Source organism: Tenrec ecaudatus, chromosome 17, assembly GCF_050624435.1.
Source record: "Tenrec ecaudatus isolate mTenEca1 chromosome 17, mTenEca1.hap1, whole genome shotgun sequence".
In the NCBI taxonomy this organism is placed as follows: Eukaryota; Metazoa; Chordata; class Mammalia; order Afrosoricida; family Tenrecidae; genus Tenrec; species Tenrec ecaudatus.
This window is the reverse complement of record NC_134546.1, coordinates 47,444,986-47,468,101: the sequence shown is the minus strand read 5'-3', so window position 1 is coordinate 47,468,101 and position 23,116 is coordinate 47,444,986. Positions and strand designations below refer to the sequence as shown.

Genomic DNA, 23,116 nt, shown 5'->3' with positions numbered 1-23,116 from the left:
CATGGACCACAACTCATTGCAAGGAAGACCCAAATCCTCACAACTGGACCAATAGGTATCATGACAAAGGGAGAAAAGATTGAAGTAACTTGCCCTGCCTGGATCAAGTCACTGTTCACAGAAGTAGCAGTCAAGAGACCTAAAGATATTAGCAGCATTAGGTAAAGCTGCTGCACAAGACCTCCTAGAGATTTCAAGGAAATCACCCTGAGTACCAAGGTGTGCCTGCCAAGTCATAGCACCCTCCAACTGCCCACATACATGTGAAACCTCGACACTCAACAAGGAAGACTGAAGAATTGATGCATTCTAATTGTGGTGCTGCCGAAGAACACTGAAAGTACCATCAACTGCCAAAAGGACAAACTAATTGGTTCAGGAAAAAATATGTCCAGAGTGCTCCTTAGGCTCAAGAACAATGTGTCAATCTAGCCAGATAGACTAGAGAACCCAGTCCAGGGACATTCATATATACAAAAGAAAGAGCTTTCTGTCAAGAAGTAATTATATATCAAGGAAACATCCTAGCTTAGTCCAGCTCAAGTTCCCAAGTCCAATACTAGTCCATAAATCCTCACGTAGCCACATGCAATGACACAGACTTCAGGAAGATCACAGGGTGCCTAGTCGTCTGACCTAAGGTTGGTAGGAGCATGGCAGGGCTCTGACAGCTCTCAGGGTGGCCAGCGAGCAGGAAAGTGAAAAGTAGAGGTCCATTCTTTCTAATAGCCAGGCACCATCTGATTTACTCACCACAATTTGGTCTAGTGCTTATGTCATCAGTGATTTCTTTACTAGAGCAAATAATATCCATTTTAAAGATCATTTTACCATAATGCTTCTATAACCACAACTTGCTCAAACTAATGGGGATAAAATTTTGAAATACACATATCTATCCAAGGATTAAGAGAAGTACAATTCAATAATAGTAAATAATTGCAGGGCCATGTCATAAGAATGAATTGTTATTAGATTAGGGTTGCAATTACCGAGAGCCCCAAATCCATGCATATATCTATGGTTTATATATGTTCCTGGTTCACTTTAGAGATATCATTATCATTTTACTGGGGAACCTTATACAAATCATCCCCATGGGGCACGTGTTAATCCTATTGATACTATCATTAGTTTAGCCAGTGGTATAGAATTTAAAATACTGTTGAGTAAATGAAAGTTTACAGCTTTTAAAACTAGAATACAGGAATGGCTGACTTGTATGGATTAAAAACTTAAAACAACTGGATGCTGTTTATTAAACAATGAGGGTTGGAAATAGGGCAGAACTTTCAATACACTCACCCACTATGCCTGCTGGACTAAGACATGGCATGAAACAAAGTAGTGAAACAGTAGTCATCTGCTTCTTCTAACACTACGGTGTTTCAGTTAAAGGGAGAATTTTGCTTCCTTTAGTCTGCTACAGATGTGTTTACGGTAAGGTGTAGTTCACTTAGTTGGGTTCCAAATTGGATTCTATTGGGGTGGCAAAAGAAGGACGCTGTGCACCTTGAAACGACAGTCTAAAGTTATGGTTGTGTACAGAAACTTGGTCAAAAATTCCAGATTAGGAATTTAATACCGGGTGTGTTCTTCGAGTGGGGGTTCTTTATATGTTACATTAAATGTTTTTGCCAATGACAGGTTGCCCCATGTAGTTTACCCACCTACAGAAGTGGAACCACCTTATCCAAGACAGACATGTCACACACACACACACACACACACACACACACACACACTCATCTAGACTTGAGTTTCCATACAGAATATTTCTATACTGAGCACCTTTGTTGGAGTGTCTGTTGATCTGGGGTGACTGTGGATCTGTTTTACAGCAGGAACTGATTGGTCTTTCCCTTTTCCCTTCAACATGAGAAACAATCCCGGCAGAGGTGAGTCTTCCTCTGTTGAAGTGCTTTTTAAGATGTAAACTAAGACATGAACATTAGGAGACTATTGACATGAACATTGCTAGACTATTACATGATAACATGATTTGAGAACAGATGCTTGCCTTTGTCATGGTGTTTATACTTATAGTAATTACCTTCTACGATATTTTCCCTTTTCTGATGGACTAATTTTGCTCAGAATAGTGGGTTCCAGCGTTAGTTCGGGTAGACTAGAGGAACAAATTCATAGACTCATATGTGTATAAGAAAGAGGTGAGTGCTCCTTTTTCCTGTATTTGGTAGTCCATGTTTGCAGAACAACAGGGCCGTGAGTTATTCCAATTTTGTCATTCATGGTTTTCATAGCTCTTGCATTTGCTTTTTGGGCTCTAATTGATCCTGGGCTCATTTTTATGCACATGGCAGGGTATGGGTACCGTTTCCTTCTTCTGCAAATGGAGATTCAATTTTACCAGCATCATTTGTGGAAGAGGCTGTCTCTTTCCTATTTAATATTTTCTGGCCCTTTGTCAAAGAACAATGCTCTGGCAGTGGATCCGTTATTTTGGGGGTTTCTATTTTGTTCTATTGGTATATATATATCAGCCGTACTAGGTTGTTTTGACTATTGTGGCTAAGTTTTTGAGGTCAGTAAGTGTAAGGCCTCCTCCTTTGTTTTTCTTCTTCAGAAGTTCTTTGATTATCACAAGTCTATTCTTTCATATGATTTTTTACTTTAAAAAAAAAAGAATTAAGTTGGGATTTGGGTCAGAATTGCATTGTATTTAAAGATTGGTTGGACTTTTCACAATATCCTGAACACAGGAGGATATCCTTCCATTTGTGTAGGTCTCTTGGTTTATTGCTAATGGTGTGCTGTACTTTTCTTTGTACAGGTCTTTAGTTTCTTAGGTTAGGATTACTCCTGAGTGAGTCATCTTTTGGGTGCCTATTGTAAATGATATTGTTTTCTTGAATGTCTTTTATAGAGATTTCTTCCCTGGTAGATAGAAAAATTGTTGTGTAGTCTTCTGTGTTTTCTACATGTAAAATCATGTCACTTAAAAACTGGAAGATTTTCACTTCTTCTTGTTCCCAATTTTATCCTTGATTTCTATTTATTGTTGAATCTGGCTCTCATCTACTTATTTTCCTTTGATAATTTTCCAGTGGCTTATGAATTTTGTTAATGCTTCCAAGAACCAACTTCTTGTCTTGTTGATTCTATTTTTTACTGATTCATTTATTTATGCTTTCATCTTTATTACTTCTTTTCTTCTTGTGGCTATAGGTTTATTTTGCTATTGTTTTTCTAATTGTTAGAATTCTGGGTAAATGTGTAGATTTTAGTTTTTTCTTATTTTTTGATGTGGGTTTAGTTGCTATAAATTGCCCTCTGAGGACTGTTTTTTTTATCATTTTATCTGAGGCTCATACAGCTCTTATCACAATACATACATACATACATTGTATCAAGCACATTTGTACATATGTTGCCATCATCATTTTCAAAGCATTTTCTTTCTACTTGAGCCCTTCATATCAGCTCCTCATTTCTGTGCGCCCACCTCCCCCCACACTCCTCCCTCCCACCCACACCTTTGATCATTTATAAATTATTATTATTTTCACATGTCTCATACTGACTGATGTATCCCTTTACCCACTTTTCTGCTGTCCATTCCCCAGGGTGGGGGTTATATGTAGATCATTGTGATTGGTACACCTTGCTCCCCCCACCTTACCCTTACCCACCTGGTATCACTACTCTCATTATTGGTCTTGAGGGGTTTATCTGTCATGGATTCCCTGTGTTTCTAGCTCTTATCTGTACCCATGTACATTCTCTGGTCTAGCCAGATTTGTAAGGTAGAACTGAGATCATAATAGTGGGAGGAGGAAGCATTAAAGAACTAGAGAAAAATTGTATGTGCTATCGGTGCTATACTGCACCCTGACTGGCTCGTTTCTTCCTTGTGGCCCTTCTGTGGGGGGATGTCCAATTGTCTACAGAGGGGCTTTGGGTCTCCACTCCACATTCCCCCTAATTCACATTGATATGATTTTTTGTTTGGGATCTTTGATGCCTGATACCTGATCCCATTGACACCTCACACAGGCTGGTTGTGCTTCTTCCATGTGGGCTCTGTTGCTTCTCAGCCAGATTGCCACTTGTTTGTCATCAAGCCTTTAAGACCCCAGATGCTATATCTTTTGATAGCTGGGAACCATCAACGTTCTTCAGCACATTTGCTATGCACCCATTTTGTCTTCAGCGATCATGTTGGGAAGCTGAGCATCATGGAATGCCAGGTTATTAGAACAAAGTGTTCTTGCATTGAGGGAGTACTTGAGTAGAGGCCCAATGTCTGTCTGCTACCTTGATACTTAACATATGAATATATGTACATAGATCTACTTACTTATCATTATATCCAAATATTTACATATATACATGCCTGTATTTAGACCTGTATAAATGCCCTTTGCCTCCTAGTTATTTCCTCTATTTCCTTTTACTTTTACTCTTGTCCCACTATCATGTTTGGCCTTCATTCTCAGTTATATTTCCCTTAATCAAGCCCTATCAGGCATACCACACCCTCCTTGTCATTGATTTTAGATCACTTGTTGTTGGGTTTGTTAACACCCACTTCGTTTTCCTGCCTCCTCTCTCCCATGTCCTCCTGGAACCATTGGTCCCGTTGCTTTCTCCTCTGGATTGTTTATCCTGCCTATCTTATCTAGATAGACACACAAGAGACAATAATAAGCGTAAAATCAAGGCAAAGTAAAACCAAACAACAGCAACAACAAAACCAATGACAAACAAAAAAGAAAAGCCAATAAGCAGTTCCAGGTCTGTTTGTTGACCTTTAGGTGTGTTTTTCAGTTGAGTCTGATGGGTTGCCATACCCTGGCCCCAAAATCTACTTTTGGTATTGTTCAGGGACTTCATTGCTTTGTTCCCCTTGCTGCTCTGTTGCTTGCCTTTAGTGTTTGCCCCAGTGTGGTAGGGTCAGATGGGGCACAATATCCATACTGAGTTAATATTGGATTTCGGGACTTGATCTGGGCTGGGCTGGATGTTTTCTCAATGTGCAATTACTCTTTGATATACAGTTCTCTCTTATACATATATGGGTGTCTATGACTTTGCTTCTCTAGTCACCCAGACTAAACAGTTCCAAAACAGTTCCAAAGGCAGCAGTACTCTTGGAGACACAACAGTGATTTAATTGAACAGGAAGTTGAGAATGCCTCCCAGCCCCTTGGGGATCCTCATGCACCTGGATCAATAAATAAAGAGTGGAGTTACTATCTTGAGTGGTGTAATTTATTCTGATTACAATCCCAGGGGAAACAATTGATATTACAGAATGGAAGCTGAAGGAAAATATGCCTGGGATGCAGGAGATCCTGGGTAATTTCTTAGTAGTACCATACCATATGATTAAAATCAATGGTAAACTATAGCAACCCAATTCTGACATGACTATTAATGCCTCAGATAATTCAAGAATGAAGGTTTGGGTCCCCCCCACCAGGCAAAGAACCACAACTAGCTGATGTGACTGCTGAATGCAAAGAGAATATATAATGGGTAGTGCAAGAAGACAGTTCTAAATACCAGCTATGGCCACATGATCACATGCAGAAACAAGGTCGAAGATTAGTATGAGTATTTCTTCCTCGCACGTATACATCAAACATTATTTGTGTTGCTCATTTATAAAATATATAAATGGGATTAGTATGGTTTGGCTTGCATGTTAATTGATTCATGTTAGGTATGAGTATGACTTTATAATTGTCTTTATTTAGAGATTATGTATGGCTTAAAGAGATCTGTACAGGTACCAACATATAACAAGGGTGGACTATGATAAGGTTTTATTTAAACTTCACTAGCTAGTTTGGCAGGAGCCCTGGTGGTGTAGTGATTATGAGTTGAACTGTGATCCGCATGGTCGCCATTTCAAAACCACCAGCAGCTCCACAGAAGTAAGCCTGGATTTTCTGCTCCCAGAAACAGTTGCAGTCTCAGAAACCCTCAGAAGGTCACTATGAGTCAGCATTGACTCAATGGCAAAGAGGTTAGGTAGTTTATGGTAGCAAACCTCTGTGACCTGACTTAACATAATGATATCACAGTCAATCAATTGTAAGCATCCACAATCAGACAACATTAGAGTAGAATGCATCTTGTCTTGGGGGTGTGCTCTGTTTATATATAAGTGGACATTCTAGAAAACTTGTTGCAAGGAATGAACCTAGCATCTGGTATACTGACCTCTGGCTCTTTGGACCTGAGACTATGGTGGGCATATTTTACCTGCTGATGCTGGGAATTGTCAGTAATCTGTCATCTAACCTGCCAACCCTGGGTTCATTACCTCTGCTATCACAAGCCTGACTTACTGACCTTGGATTTAACCTCCTTGACAGCCACCATCCTTTGGTCTTTCTACTAAACGTCGACTGTCGCAAAAAGACCCAAATCAGGAGATGTCTTCAGCCTAACAGACGACCACAGATGTACAGCCTGGTTGGGCTTTGATTTACCCACTTCTATAACTGTGAGTCATTTCTTGATCTAAATTAACACCTCACTTTGCAGCTTTGCTGCTCTAGAAATCCAGCTTAAGACAATGATCATTCTATTCCTGGTGTTAGAGTAAATAGATTGAACTGAAAGTACTTAAAAATACATGGCTTCAGGAGCATGGTGCAAAACTTTGAAAAAGAAAGACATTCTGGATTTTTCAACTTGTGGACAGGACTACAATAAACCCCAAAATTTAAGAGGAGGAATTTAGAAGTTACTTTGGGGAATCAAAGTTTGTCTAAAAGCAAAAATATTGCCCTCTGTACAGCAGCAAACATTTGAGGCAGCTGTTTTCACAATGGTCATCAGTAATGAAAATCAAATGATCTCAGAGGTAAGTCTAACATAGAGGACCTTATGCTCATTGAGAGTAGCTTTATCAGTAGGCCACGTTGTAAAATATTTGGTGAAGGCTAGTTACTCCTAGGTAATGATGAATGTTATTTTCAAGTGCTGAAATGTGACTGAATCTCTAGCAAATCATACTATTCAGAATAATTTAGAAAATGCCAAATTTGGTTGAAGCGTCTTATGATGTATCAGTAGAGGAGATCTGTGAGAGGCAGCGAGGAAAGAGGAGTCCTAATAACCCTGTCCCTCCTTGCCCTCTGCTGCTCTAGATCGCCTTTGCTCGATATCCTCTGCCACCTCAAACCCTCCGATTTACCACCTCACGTCTAATCCTTGCTGCTGTGTAGAACACTTTGGGGAAAAGTGGGCTAAGATTATGCCATCCTCTCTCTTTTATAGAGAACAACAATATTACCGAGGCAGTGTGTACAGATGATAAATTGGAAGATGGTGAAAAGTAAATAATGGCAAGCAGATTGAGGAAGAAATGCGAATTTGAAATACTATTGAGCTGGTGATGATTTATATCCCCCTGCCGGTTCTGCTCTTCCCAGGCATGAATGCAACACGCCACAAAGCACAGGAGGGGGCACTGGTGAGGGTATAGAGAAGTCTAGAAGAACACTTTTAGTTTGGGTTTGAAGACTGGACCAAGAAACTTCTAAAGTACAAATAAGATGCAAAAATTCCCTTAGAGGTGGCAGTAGAGGTCAAACAGAAGCCTCAAGAAATGAAAAAGGCAATGGAGCAAAGCTTCTTCAGATTATTGGAGTTATGATGCCAAGAAGATAGGGTGAAGCCCAGTTTTTCTTCTTTCTATCCTCTGGCACTTGGCCCAGGATAAAGGTCCAAGCATGAAAGTGTTGCAATTAAAGCCCAGCCTTCTGGCTGAAGGGTATCAAAAGGGCCAAATGGTACCTTGAAGGACCCCAAACTCCCAGGAAGTCGCAGAAATGGATTGCTCAAGAAAAGAACCCCACAAAGTTGTTTATGAGATCCTACACCCCACAGGCTGTGCATGTATGGATTTGATCCTAGTTAATTGGCCAAATGTTTTGAGGAATGAATGTTCAGGTCCCAGATTAAATAATGTTCGTGTGGCATTGCATGTAAAGCCATTAAACCTTGAGCTGACACTTTAAACACAGTTCAGAGAAAGCAGTTTAAATCTAACCAGGTCAAATATCTGTTAGATTCGTTGTATGTAGTGTTCTGAGAGAAATTTGTACCATTGGTGAGACTTAATGATGAGACCAATTTTCTATGACTCTTCCATTTATTTTATGATATTAGTAAAGTCACTTGATTCTGTTGACGCTCCAATCTGAAAAAGTATCTTCCAGATTTACAGGGTCATGTTTAAAGGGGGAAATAGAGTGCTAAGCACAATGCCTATGTGGTGCAGCTTGCTATTTTCTTCTCCCTCACCCAACCCATATCCATCATTCTGAGTTATCACCAATATTTCTATTTTCACAATGCCAAGCACATTTCCATCTTCTTTCTTTCTTTAAAAAAAAAAAACTTTTTATTGCAAATTAGGTGACGGTTTACCGAGTAGACCATTAATTTTACACTCAACTGTCATATACCATTTTTTCCCTCCTCTGAAACTCTGCTTTATTTGCTCTGCTGAAGGGAGGCGTCCCCCTCCACGTTATGCAGTTACTTCTGCCAGTCCATTGTCTTAATGCTGCACCGTAGGTAGGACTTGCACCACGAGGACCCCCGGAATGGGAGCATGAGACACAGAGGAATACCTCATGTATAATTCAGGGAATTTTAGTCACCCCAAGCGATAGTCCAACCTGCCCAAGTATACAGCTTTCCTTTTTTCCTGGCCCCTGAGCTAAATTCCTTTCTTGGGAAAGGGTTAGATTTGAGGATCAAGTTATAATCCACCAGACTGCAAGTTCAACACTGGTCCTCCACAGCATGGTTTCAAATTCACCCTGGTACTCATCCACTGCAATCTCCTCAACATATCACCCCCTAGTCCACTTTCTCCCGTGTTTCTATTTCCATTGCTCTTTCTTTCCTAACCCGCTAGACTTTTCCTTGGGTAGCGTCTGATTATCTTAATGGCTGATTGTCCTAACAGGGGTGGGTTCATTTCCCAACCAAGACTCAGACTCTTCCTTCATCTTTAAAAACGAAGGCTTTTTGTTCTTTCCTTCCTTACACAGCAGCTGACTGCCATGCTTTTCTCTCAGAGAGTGGCTGGTGGGGCCGAGTAGGCAGTCTTTGAGTTCGAAGCCAGGTGCTTTTACCACTGTGCCTGCGGGGATCTTGCTTATTTAGAATCACTATCCCTAGATATTCAAAACAAACTATAATTTTGGTGTTGAAAGGTCACATTACTAAGCCAAATTAATAAGGCAACACTGTAGCAATATATGAAACATTTATATCTAAGGGTCTGTTCTTTAGCACAGTCCCCGAAGCTGCTGCTGGACCCAGTTAGTATTGTTTGTCCTGCTGTTTCGGTAAGTGATAACCCACGGGTGGAGACTTAGGGGTCTGACACTGGCCATACACACCTGAGAGGGAGATACATAAAGCTATTGAATTTTTTCATGGAGTCTGTTCTGTATCAATGCTCACATTCTCATAGAAGAATGTTTCCAGGAGTGCTGGGGACTAAATGATATATTATGGATGGCACGGAAGGTGATAAGAGGTAAGAAAGTTTGCCCAAAGTTGGCACACAGAGATATAACCTTCCCCCAAAGGCAGTACTCTGATCCCAAGCTTCTATCCTCTTAAGAAAGAAAACTAAGAAAAGACATCTCCATCTGTTAAAAGCCCTCCATTTATGGTATTTCTATTATACTAGCTCTAAGAACATAAGATAAGCGCCAATACCTTTGTCCTCAGATCCCAAAAGGCAATTCTTTGACATTCCTTAAGTCAAAGGCTGTGTGACCGCCCCAGCTGCTTAGTGGCACTCACATATAATGAAATATTTATGCTGTGTATGCAAGGACAAGCCTCCTGAAGATATCCAGCTGCAGAGCCTTTTTGAAAGGAACACACACGTGCGTGCACACACACACATAGAGTCCATTTGAGAAATTGTGGACTGGTTTAAGGATCTTTTGTTTGGAGTGTTAGTTCTTAAAGCCAAAAATTAAATAGATATTGAGCTGCTGAAACTACTAAAGCAGAAGCCTGTGCCCTGGAGTCTGGTTAATCCAGTGGCAGTGTGTGAGTACAAACCTGCGCTTTGGCCACTACAGGCTACTATGTACCGATGGGCATGAGCAGCATGGGAGATGGTAGCGTATGCTGTGCTAGATGTACATGTGTACTGAAATCTGCCAAGGTGATTGCTGGTGTCTGGCAGGGCTCCATTGATCTCTAGGCGTGTTGTTTGGAGTCTGGGTCCCTGGAGCTCAGGAACCCTGGACCAGGCACACTTACCCTCCGCCTGAGCCGCCATTCTTGCTGCAGTGTGTTCTTGGCTCACTGGATGCCAACTTCAACAGCTCTGTCCACTCTCGCTCCCATTCTTCCTCTGTGTACACCAGCCCTGACTGTACACAAAAGAAGGGTGCTTGCTTCAGAAAGGTGGGGAAGGTCAGCGTATCACCTTCCTTTGTCACCTGTCTACCTGAGAAATGCATGGTGATTGAGGTGAGTCTATATGGGACCGAGGCTGGAGCATGTGCTATAACCACTGACCTCCCCCCTTTGGCTGCTGGCAATATTTTTCAGAAAATTCAACTTCTAATCTCAGAGTGTGGGGGAGTCTGTCCAGCGAGAAAGGTTCTTCTAAGTGGCAGAGGGTCACATGTCATCTTGCACACATTCCATATGTAAGGTTTCCTAGTAAAAGGTTTCAAGGGATGACACTTCAAATAGTTATTTCTGCCTTTTAGCAAAGCAAAGTTGAAGAATTTTTAGATTATCATCTAGTCAGGTTACAGTGAAATATGTCTGGTATGAGTTGAAATTGACTTGAGCAATGGGTTTGTTCCAGTTTTGGAGTCACACCTTGCTTCTTCTTAGTTTGCAACTAAAATTTATATATATATAGGAGGAGCACTTGAAGTCTAAAGAGAACAAACAATTTTCTATACCACACAAGAAATATTAGTTTCACTTCAGTTTAAAGCCTGGGTATCTTTTTGATTCCTCACATCACTTTGCTTAACATTCACACACATGTTGGGCAAACCCAGAACCCATACTTGCCACCCACCACCTGAGTAAGATAATTGCCAACTGCAATTAGACCTGTGGTTCCTTGGGACAGAAGTTGCAGTACTCGGAAAGGCTATTCGGTCGTTTTTGACTTGTAGAGTGCTGTACAAAATGTTCCTCTAGGGAAGACAATTAGGATTGTATAGATTGAGCATGGCCACAGTCAGAGACTGATGTCTTGGGCAGTTCCAGGTGCCTTACAACTTCCTCTGTTCTTCATGGAACCACAATAGCAGTTATCGGGCAGTCATATGGTTACATAAGTTGTCATTTAAGCCGTGACACTTTTGAGCGTGAAGGTGGGCAGCGCATAACTAGGCCAGCTCAGAGGTGTAGGTAGACACATGGTCACACTGCCACAAACTGTACTATTGCAGTGTATCTCTGCTTCTGGGAGAAGAAATGGAAGCTGCTCTTACCGGACCAAACAAGATCACTTGGTATGAGGGGTCACACTCTGGAATCTTCTACTGCTCCAGGTCTTAACTTTGGACACACTTCAGGTACTCACCTCCTTGTTCTGCTGAGTCTGCTGCCACCTCCATCTCCTCTTCAGAGCTTCCCTCTCTGCCCCTGTTCTCATCATTGTGTACAGAGCCTTCCGCAAGACCAGATCCCGGTCATGAAACCCCCACATTCCTGTAGCCAGAGGTCCATCGGAACAAAAGAAATGAAAGGGCATGATAAGTGAGACAAGTGAAGGAAAGTCTCAGACATCCATGCAGATGTGCACCAAGACAGTGTGCTCAGTAAGTGTTTAGTTCTCATCATCACAAGCTGCCTAATGAGAAGTATTCCCCTGTTTAATGACACATAGCAGGTGAAAAATGAGATCACCACTGATAACACACTGGGAGCTTTCACAATACACTTTTAGTCTCGTAATTTTGCTTTCAGGGAGCTAATAGGTCCCAATTCTGAGTTTGAATAAGGTAACACTTGGGCAATCTAGAAGCCTGTACTCACACAGTGCTCCAGGCCAGGAAGCATGAGCAGCTGCATTTAAAGTTTATATAGAGGAGAGCAGTCAAGATGGCGTCCAGGTAGAATCACCCGCTTGGTGCTCCTGTTGTTGGATCTGAAAATTAAGAGGTAAGGAGGCCAATATTGGGAGGCTGAGTGATAATAGATTCAGTGTTCTAGAGTCTGTGGCTCAGACCTACCCCTGCGATTTTCACCCACAGAGCAATTTGGGAACTTGCTTCTAATTTCATCGTGTTTGCCCGCAGGCTCCACTAATCCTTCACCAGGTCCAGCAGGTTGGAGTCTTTCACCTCTTCCTGTGCTCAAGATCCTAGACCTGCAGCTTGCAGTAATTTCCCGAGACTGCTGTCTAAAGGTGGTCATAATGCCAGGCTTGCAGAAAGCCTCTGAGAACTAGGCACAAGGCCTCACAGCAGAGTTCCCCTCCCTGCTATTCTCCCCACTCCCAAATTCTCGAGTTGTACATGTCCTCTCCCCAACCAGGAACAGAGTGACTACATTAGAGCCTGCCCACATGGGTAAAGAGTGATAATTAGACATTAATTTGCATAAATTGAAGGGCTCCTGGGATATTTACCCATGACAGAAAGCAGATTACAGGATCACAGCCTGTAGATCTGTGCAGGATTGTGACAGAAGTGACACAGGAGTGCAGACGGGGGATAATTCAAATCTATTCTGCCCCAAACCCACTTGGCTAACCTGGTTTCCCTTCCCTGGAGGAAGGCACGGCACAGCCCAATACCAGAGCACCCTATAAGTCCATTAATTAAAGAAAAAATTTTTAAAGGCTATATATACCAGGCTGTTCCTTTGTGTAACTTTGAATGTAAGCCACCAGAAACTTGGTTCATTAACATAGCATTAAAACAAAAAGACAGGCAGAATCCAGATTCCCCAGAAAACAGCCTAGGATTTTAAAATTAAAAAAAACCAAAAACACAGAAAAAGTCAACAGGACCTGAAAACCACAACCCATGCTGAAAACTGCCTTTACCAGATTTAAGCTCCATAGAGAAACTTTGAAAGACTGTAAATAGTGGACAGAAAGTCCACACAAGGCCTGGACCCATGCTGCAGGCCTGCCCCAAACTGCCCCAGTGGCATACCTACAGTAGCTGGCCTCAGCCCACCCTCTGAGACTCACAGCACTGCCAGCCACTGAGTTACTGTAGCACCTCGCCCACACAGTAGTCTGACCCACCACCATAATAGGCCACAGGTAGTCTCTAAAACCAATCTTACAAGTCTCGCAGAGAAAGAGCTCAGGGCCCCATTGGTCTTCCAGGAATATGACACTGAGTTCCTCCAAAATCACATGCAGACAGCAACCTACTTCAACACTCTCAAAAAGAAAACAAGAAAAGAAAAACCCAGCAGTAAAGGGAGTCCTAAACTCAACAACAGTGGTAGAAGAAGCAGATGTTCATCTGTCACAGAAATAAATCTTCAGAATGCTGGTTGGAGTAATATAGGTTTTGAGACAAGCAACAGAATAGAGACACAATGATAGAGGAGATGAAGTCCATGATATAGGGGATGAAGTCCGCACGCCAAAGGGAAATACAAGAATTAATGGATGATATAACAGAAGAAAAAAAAACACAAGATAACAGACCTCACCAACAGACTTGAAGTGGCAGAGAATAGTACCAGCAATCGCAAGGAAAATCAGGCAGACTTTAACAAACAGGAAAGACAGTCAAATAAGATAATAAAAATGGGGAAGAAGATCTGAGAAGAATGATAGATGCTGTGAAGAGGCACAATATTCAAATAATTGGTATACTAGAATAAGACACAACAAAGATGTCAACAGCTAAAGTAGCAAGGGGATTCCTGGGAGCAAATTTCCCCACCTTAATGAATGATAATCAGACATTATTCAGGAATCAGAGAGGGCACCACTTAGACTAAACCCCAGGAAGAACTCACCAAAGCACATGATAATTCAATTATCCAACTTTGAGAGAAAAGAAAATTTTAAGAGCAGCAAGAGAAAAACAGGTGGTCATATAGAATGGTATTCAGGTAAGAATATGTTCAGCCCCATCAGCAGATACCATGAAGAGGCAGAGAAAGTGGAGTAATAGCTTCCGAAATCTGAAAGAAAAAACGACAACCCTTGAATCCCCTGCCCTGAAAAATTATCTACTAAGATAAAGGTTAAGGCAAATCTTCCCAGATAAGGAAAAACTCATATAATACACCAAAAGACACCCAACTCTGCAGAAAATCCTTGCTGACTCACTGTGGTCAGAAGACCAACATCAACCAAGCATAAGCAAGAGACTGCCATATAGCGTAACTTCATCCAGAAGTCAACGCACCAAAAACAACTACCAAGATAATATTGCCTCAGAGGTAAAAGAAGGTAAGAATGAAGTCCCTCCACATAAACACAGCACACTGATATGAAGGGAGATAGGAAAACACCCAACACAAATGGTGCAAGATGACGGCAATGAATCCACAGATTGTGGTAATAACTCTGAATTTCAACAGCCTGAATTTTCCCATTAAAAAACAAAGGCTACCAGACTGGCTTAGAAATCATAACCCATCAATCTGTTGTCTGCAAGAGACACATCTTAAGCTATCTGATAACAATAGATTAAGAATAAAAGGCTGGCAAAAATCATACCAGGCAAATGGCAACTAAAAGAAAGCCAGGATGCAATCCAAATCTCTGACAAAATTTAACTCAAGGTGCAAACCATAATATGAGATAAGGATTGGCAGTGAATATAATAAGTCTATACATACCTAATGAGAAACCTGTGAAATTCATCAAACTAACTATTCAAAAGATGAAAAAATAAATCATAGTAGGTCTCTTTAATATACTGTTTCAGAAAAAGATCACTGGGAAAGAAGTGCAGCAAGAAGGCTACAGAGATAAACACTACAATTAGGTGACTAGACCTGATAGGCATTTATAGAGCAGTCTATGCAGATGCAAAAAAACCCACATTTTTTAGACCACATGCTGGGACACAAGTCGAGCCGGAATAACTTTGAACACATAGAGGCCACTCAGACATCCCTTTTGGACTACCACACCATTGATCAATAAAAGGATGACCAGAAAATCAAGAGAAACAACTGGAGGATAAGTAAAAATCTTCTGTGGCATGAATGGGTCCTGGCCCAGATTAGGTAGAAAATTAGGAAGTTTCTAAAAACGAATGGGAATGAGAAAACAACATACCAAAACCTACGGGATACAGTGAAAGCAGTTATCAGAGGAAGTCTGATAGCAATTAATGCATATATGAAAAAATAAGAGAGACTTATAACTGATATACTATCTCAAAACCTCCAACAACTAGAACAGAGTTAACAGAACAATCTCTCCAAACGCAAAAGAAAACAAATAATACAACTCAGGGAAGAGTTAAGCAAGTGGAAAGACAAGAGAACAATGTAAAAAAAAAAATCAATGCAGCCAAAAGCTAGTTCTTTGAAAGGATCTACAGAATTGACAGACCACTGGCAAACCTAACCAAGGAAAGAAAGGAGCAAACATCAATAGCCAGGAGGAGGGATGAAACTGGGGAAATCACATGAAATCCTGATGAGAAAAAGGATAATCACAAAGCACTATGAAAGCCTGTATTATAATGAACTCAACAGCATGGAAAACATGGACACATACTTGGGGAAAAATATCCCTCCCTGTATTATCCTGTGGAGGTCAAGAATCTCAACAGACCCATAGCAAAAGAAGAAATAGATATATTTATCAAGAAACTAACAACTAAAAAAGTTCCCAGATCAGATGGCTTCACAGGAGAATTCTTCCAAGCATTCAGGGAAGAACTGACACTGATCCTCTAGAAATTATTCCAGCATACAGATAAAGATGGCAAATTCCCAAACTTATTCTATGAAACCAGTATAACTTTGATACCCAAACAGGACAAGGATCCCACAGTAATACAGAACTACAGACCAATATCACTAATGGACATAGATGCAAAAATCCTTAACAAAATACTGACCAATACAATACAAAAGTATATAAACATATCATCCATCATGATCAGGTGGGATTCATTCCAGAGATGCAGTGATGGTTCAGCACCCTAAAGTCTATTAACATAATCCACCACATTGGTTAAAAAACCCCAAAAGGATAAGAACCGCATGATAACATTGATAGATGCAAAAAAAGCATTTGACAACATTCAACACCCACTCCTAATTAAGACTCTCAGGGAGATAGGAATGGAAGGAAAATTCTTCATGTTAATACTAGCTATTTATGATAAGACAAAATCATTGGCAATGGAGAAAAGATGAAAACAATCCTACTAAAAAAGAAGACCAGACAAGGATGCCTATTGTCTCCACTTCTATTCAGCATCATACTGGAGGCCCTAGGTAACAACATAAGGCAGTGGAAGGACATTAAAGGTATCCTTCTGGGAGAGGAGGAGGTGAAATTATTGCTATTTGTAGATGACATGATTCTATACATTTAAAACCTCAAAAGCTCCACAACAGGAGTGCTGGCAGGGATAGTGAAATATGGAAGAGTGGCAAGATATAAGATCAACAAACAGAACTCTATTGGTTTGTTATATACATTGGACAAGACCATGAAAGAGAAGATCAAGATGACAGTACCCTTCACAATAGCCAAGAAAAAAGTGAAATATCTAGGGATATTATCTCACCAAAAAAAACCCAAAAGTCTTATTCAAGGAAACCTAGTGAACCCTACTACAAGGAACTAAAAGTGACCTCCACAAATGGAAGAATCTCCCATGCTCATGGATTGGAAGACTCAATATAGTAAAGATGTCAATCTTACCCAAGGCACTATGTAAATTTAATTCTATCCTGATTCAAAACCAATGACCTTCTTCAAAGAATTGAAAAAACTGACCACCAATTTCCTATGGAGAGGGAAGAAGCCAACAATTAGTAGAGAACTTCTCAAGAAGAAGGACAAAGTCAAAGGACTCACTTTAACTGTCTTTAACTTACTATACAGCCACAGTGGTCAAAACAACGTGGTACTGGAATAATGACAGATACTCAGACCAATGGTAAAGAACAGAAAACCCAAAAATAAAACCATCACCATACAGAAAACTGATCTTCGACATGGGACCAAAAAGCATCATGTGAAAGCTGGATGCCCTCTTTAACAAGTAGTGCTGAAAACTGGATACCCACCTTTAGAAAAATGAAATAAGCACCTTACCTCACCCCATGCTTAAGAACAAATTCAAGGTGGTTCACAGACCTAGAAGTAAACCCCCAAACTATTAGGACCATCAGTAAAGGAATTAGGACATACCTAAGAACCTTGATGCAGGGAATATATAGGCTAACTGTAATAGGGGAGGGTACACACACACAGATGAAGCTGAAATCAGCAAGTGGGATATACTATGGATAAAAACACCGATGTGCATTGAAAGACTTCAAGAGAGTAACAGGAGAACCCACAGACTGGGAGAGGATTTTTAGCAATGACACAACAATGACACAACAAACTTAAATCTAGCCTGCAAAAAGAAGAAAACTGTTAACCTCCTGAAGAAGTGGGCAAAAGACCCAAACAAAAGTTTCCCTATGGAGGAGACCTGAATGGCCAATAAACACATGAGAAAATGCTCCTGATCATTAGCCACCAGAGAAATGCAAATTAAAAACAACTATAAGATACCCCAAATTAAAAACAACTTGAAGATAGCCCAAATCAGAGAGCAACAAATATTGGAGGGGATGTGGCAAGACGAGAACTCTCCTCCACTGCTGGTAGTTGTGTAGATATGTGCAGGCACTATGGAAAGCCATCTGGCGATATTTAAAGCAAATTTAAATTGAGTTATCTTATGACCCAGTAATCCCTCTACTGGGCATGTACCCAGAAGAAGTGAGAAATAGACCATGACCACTCATCTGTGCCCCAATGTTTATTGTGGCACAATTCACATTTGCAAATAATTGGAAACAGCATAAATCTCCATCGATAGATGAGTGGATTAGAAAATTGTGGCACATACACACGATGAAGTGCTACGCATCTCTAAAAAGCACTGATGATCCCATGAAGTACACAGTCTCATGGGAAGAGTTGGAGGAGTCACAAAAGGACAAGGGCAGCATGAGCTCACTGACGGAACTATAGTAAGCACAGTAGGAAGAGTTGAAAAGCCACTTATCTAACACTATATGGGTTGAGGTACATGCAATCAGGCAGGGGACAGACCAAACCCAAGGACGTACTTGTCATCCGAACACATATGAGGGAAAGGGGGTAGGGAAAGAGGAAAGGAAAAAAAATAACAAGGGAGAGGATGGCATTGGGGGGAGCTGGGCATGAATATACTCAGGCGGAGGGTCTTGTTTCTGTCTCGACAGAAATGAGAGTGTGAGTGCAGACCCCACCGTGGCGTGTCAAACCTTGAGGACAACGTGACCATGTGGAGCAACTCATGAACAGAGAGGTCTACAGAGCCAGCCCCAGTCAGAGAAAAACCGAATTCCTTCGTAGAAGTATGTGATACAGAGGACAACACTGACATTACAAGTTGGGGAGAAGGCCCAGCCTGCCACACCCACATGGAAGAAAACCAAGAAGGAAAAAGCGAGGTGAGTATGTTAGTTACATAATCTGTTGTCAATTCGAGACTTAAGGGTGAAGGGGTGGAGTCTGACCTGTTATCAGGTTACAGCTTGATGAGTTCCTTTGGAGGTGTGAAGAAGATAAATAACTCACTGGAGGTGGGACACACACACACTCCCTGGGAGACATTACTGATGACGAACCTGATAGAGCTATGCTGATACAGCCAGAGATCTGGAGCCAGAGGAGCTACATGGAGACCCCTGCCAGTGCTCAGATGCTGACCCCAACACTGGATCCACAAGACTTTCCACCCACTGGCCTCTGATCTTCCTGCATTTGGCCTCATTACATGTGTTGCATGAGTCTGAAGAGGAATTTACAGACTAGTACTTGACATATAGGCTAATATCGGTCTTAAGGACTTGATCTGGACTGGGCTGGGGTGTTTTCTCAATATTCAATTGATCTTGTATATAAAGCTCTTTCTTATAAACATCTGAGTATCTAAGAATTTGTTTCTGTAGTCTACCCAGACCAACATAGTGAGGGACTAGACCCCATACTGGCACACCCAAGTCCTGAGGATGATGTCCCTGCTGAGGCACAGAGAGGCCTGTAGCAGTGACAACAGCTCGAGACATGATGTCCCCTTGCTGGAGCACTGCAACAGAGGGCAATGCTGGGGACACACGGCAGGAGTGAGTCCAGTCTGAGCTCCCCCACAGTGGGACGAACCAGGAAGGGAACAAACATATCAGTCACAGGGCAAAGCAACACCACAAAGCCCCTCAGGAGCCCTAAAAATACACATCAGGCTAGGAAGGGCAGTGCTCAGAACTCCCGCGGGTCAATTGGGAGATAGTCATAAAGGTCAGCAGATAGACCTGGGTGAAGGGAGACAGCAGTCGGTGTAAGATATGAAAATAATAATAATTTATAATTTATCAAGGATTCACAAGGGTGGGAGGTGGAGGAAGGAGGGAAACAAGAGGAGCTCTATGCCAAGGGCTCAAATAAAAAGTGAATGTTTAGAAAATGATGATGGCACCATGTGTACAAATATACTTGATACAATTGATGTGTGAATGTTCTAAAAGATGTAAGAGCCCTCAATAAAATGTTCTTTAAAAGAATAATTAAAAATAAAATAAAGTGTATGTAGAGACCTGTAGCATTAAGACAACTCAAATTTCCAGAAAGCAGGGCTTCAATAGACACTGTACACAGGCCTCGGCCCAAGATATAAACCTGGCTTGTGGAAAGAGGCCTTCCTGTGGGCACACTCCAGCCTATATAGGGAGGCTGAGAGACATAAAGACAAACCAGCCATTAACGAGCAGATCAAATGGAACCAAGAAATCCAACAAGGAAAGAAACAGTAAGGAGAGATACCACCCAGGCTAGCGAGTGTGTGTTGGCAGGGGAATTTGTTAATTGATTTTCTCATTTGGATAATTTCACTCCATTATACTCCACGTAAGAAGTTCTAGTTGTGCAATGCTAAAGTCTTTAGCTGCCTATTGGAAGGGCAGTGGTTCAAACACACTCAATGGCTCTGTGGTTGAAAAGACCTGGTGGTCTGCTCCCATAAAGATGATAACCTAAGAACCTGTAGCAGGCACTTCTACTCTGTCATATGTCTTGTTTTTCACTCCTGGAGTGACTGGTGGTTTCAGACGGCCAATTATATGGTTTTCATCCCAACACAGAACCACTGCACCACCGGGGCCCGGAGTCACAATTAAACTCAATGGAAAATAACAAAGCAATTCACTTAACTAACTCCATACTTATTTTTCAATAGGAGCAGTGACAACCATAGAAATTCTAGGTGGGGGAGTACACATGGCAGCAGACCAAAGTATAAAGCTGCAGGTAGTATGAACTGTTAGAAAGTAGCATGCCCTGACATGCAAGCAACATGCTATGTGTGGATCTGGCAGCTCTGTGGAGGGTGATAAAGCACCTGAGAGGATAATGAGTAAGAGTATATTGGCCTTAGGGTGAAATTGAGACATGGGATAGAGACATGGTGGGTGAAAGAGTAAGCCAGTCACCATCTGGAGAAGGGTTCCATGCAGAGGGACCCTAGCAGAGAGGCCATGAGGAGAACCCATGAGGTAAATAGGCAGGAGGAGATAGGTCTGGAGTAGGGCCAAATGCTAAGCCTTAAGCTAGAGAGTCTCATGGGCTAAGGCAGTGGTTCTCAACCTGTGGGCCATGACCCTTTTGGGGGTTGAACAACTCTTTCACAGGGTCACCTGGTTCATAACAGTACTAAAACGACAGTGATGAAGTAGCAACGAAAATAATTCTATGGTTGGGGGTCACCACAACATGAGGAACTGTCTGAAAGGGCCACGGCATGAGGAAGGCTGAGAACCACTGGGCTAGGGCTAAGTCTCCATGAGTTGGGAGTCACTGCACTTTTCAGATGAGGAGCAACAAAAACAAACCTGTAACCTGACTATGAGTCCTGTTATTGGCAGATGAGGCCATAACCAAGGACTTCTGCATCTATCATAGCCAAGGACAAGTATGGACTTCCCTCCTAGTGAGTGAAGTTTTGTCTTTTACATGGACTCGACGTCAACTCCTGGTGATCCCATTCACAACAGAAAAAAAAATGGTGCCCTGTCTTATGGTAGTGAGGGATATTATTTCTTTTATGGAACATGCCTGGCAAATATGCTTCACCCTCAGTTCTGGCCTGAGGGCTCCACTGGGCAGAGGGAATTCCTGGTCCACTGCACCATATCATGTTGAGGCTTCTTACAGACAGTCTTCTTGTCCCAAAGTGCCTGCCTACAAGACTGACTGTGGATCACTGTTTCCTATGGGAGTTCCGCTCGTATGGCTGTAAGCTGGGCATGGTCAGCAGATGGTCAGTCAGCACTACCTAGTTTGTCCCGTGGCTGCTGGCTGCTTGTGCATTCAGCTATGCAAGTACAAGAGGGAAGAGAATAACTAGTGTGTAAGGAGTTTTGATGATCCTGCTTTCCCCAGGCAGACGAGGGGCCTATGTGCTCATGGGAGGAAACTGCCTGCTGTAGGAAAGCACCCAGCAACAGGGGCTTGCTCACTCTGGGGGATTATGAAAGAGCAACTGCCACAGTGCAGTTTCAGAGGATAAATGATGTCCATGTGAGGCTCTATGACCAGACTGCTGTCGGACAGAGGTAAGAGATTACTTCTTTCTCATTCTTTCTTTCGCGTAAGTGTGAAACAAGGGAAAATGCCTTCAGTAATGGGAAAGACTTATGATGAAATACTACCCCACCATCAAATACATATTCTTAAAGAATAGTATCAGTGAGACTGTAAGGGAAAAGGCTGGGTTTACACAGTGAGGGAGCACCATCTGAAGTGAGACAAAAACTGATCAATACTATACCAGGATGGCAGAAGGTGTCATTTTTTGGGTGGAAGGATTTTATATCTTCATTTTTCTCACTATAATAGTGTGGAATATTTTTTTACAATCGCAACAGATAGAAAGCTGTTAGCTTTAAAGTGAAAAAGAAATAAGTAAGTGGTGCCTCTTGTCATTCTAGAAAGGTAAACTTTCTCTCAGTTACTTTTCTCCTCTTCTCAGGACAGGAATTTCCCCCCCACCACGCCCATTATAGTTTCATTTTAACTTTACCTCTTGCTGAATAGACTGTACTGAAAATATAAAGAGAAGTCTGGTGCTGGGCCTTACTTTGGGCCACAGTACTAAGTATAGGCTACATTACCTGGGCAGGTACATTTGATAATGAGTATGCTGGCCCCTGGAAATAGACTCTACTGTACATCCAAGGGATGACAAGGAACTCCCAAGCCCTGATTCTATGGTCCCTGAAACAAATCCAGACTTACTTGTGAAAACTGACTTGGCTTATGTGTAAGGTGGGCCTTAAAGGAGAAAATGAGCTTTTAGAAAATCTATTGTGACTGCCAGGTATTAAAATATTGCCAGCCACACCTGTGCACCACCTAGTGGGGGTTTTGTGAGCAGGAAGCTCTTAACACTGCTGGGTAAGGTTACTTATCTCTGCTGTATGTTTGATTGTATGGATTCCACTATGATTTACCCGGTGGCATCTGCATTTGTTTTTCTTTCAAAAAGATCTATTATTTGCTGCTGTCAATGTCACAATTCTACATCTATCCAATCTCACATATTTCTTCCTAAGCTTTCTGCTTGAGCCTCACTGAGCTCAGCCACCAAACATTATGTTGATTCTGACATTTATGTGTTACTCCTTGCCTGGAATAGCTTCTTCTACACACCGCACGTTTTTAGGTTCTTCAAATGTCAGTAAACACCCCCCCCCACTCCCTTACGAAGCTCTTTTTGGTTGCTCTAGAGTGGGGGTTAATAAACTGTGGCTCTCAAGTCATATGTGGCTCTTTTGCTATGTACATGTGGCTCTGAAATAAAATTGAAAATAAAACTACCATGGTTTCATTTTTAAAGGATACTATTTAGACAAT

General features: G+C 41.7%; 1 protein-coding gene and 1 long non-coding RNA gene across 3 annotated transcripts in view; one reads left to right on the top strand and one right to left on the bottom strand.

Moving 5' to 3' along the window:
- OTUD7A (OTU deubiquitinase 7A) overlaps positions 1–23,116 on the bottom strand; it is a 151,957-nt gene that overhangs the window by 37,569 nt on the left and 91,272 nt on the right. Inside the window, exons 5-6 of one of the 2 annotated variants that reach the window (XM_075535611.1) lie at positions 11,576–11,703; positions 10,282–10,394 (exon numbers count right to left, since the gene is read on the bottom strand). In XM_075535611.1, the coding sequence (XP_075391726.1) occupies positions 10,282–10,394; positions 11,576–11,703 (241 nt within the window). The remainder of the gene's footprint in view (positions 1–10,281; positions 10,395–11,575; positions 11,704–23,116) is intronic. The other variant, XM_075535612.1, reaches the window with a different exon arrangement.
- Positions 6,356–21,810, top strand: LOC142430604 (uncharacterized). Its single transcript, XR_012780638.1, has 3 exons — positions 6,356–6,478; positions 18,430–18,660; positions 21,644–21,810. It is a non-coding gene; the product is annotated as an uncharacterized LOC142430604 (long non-coding RNA).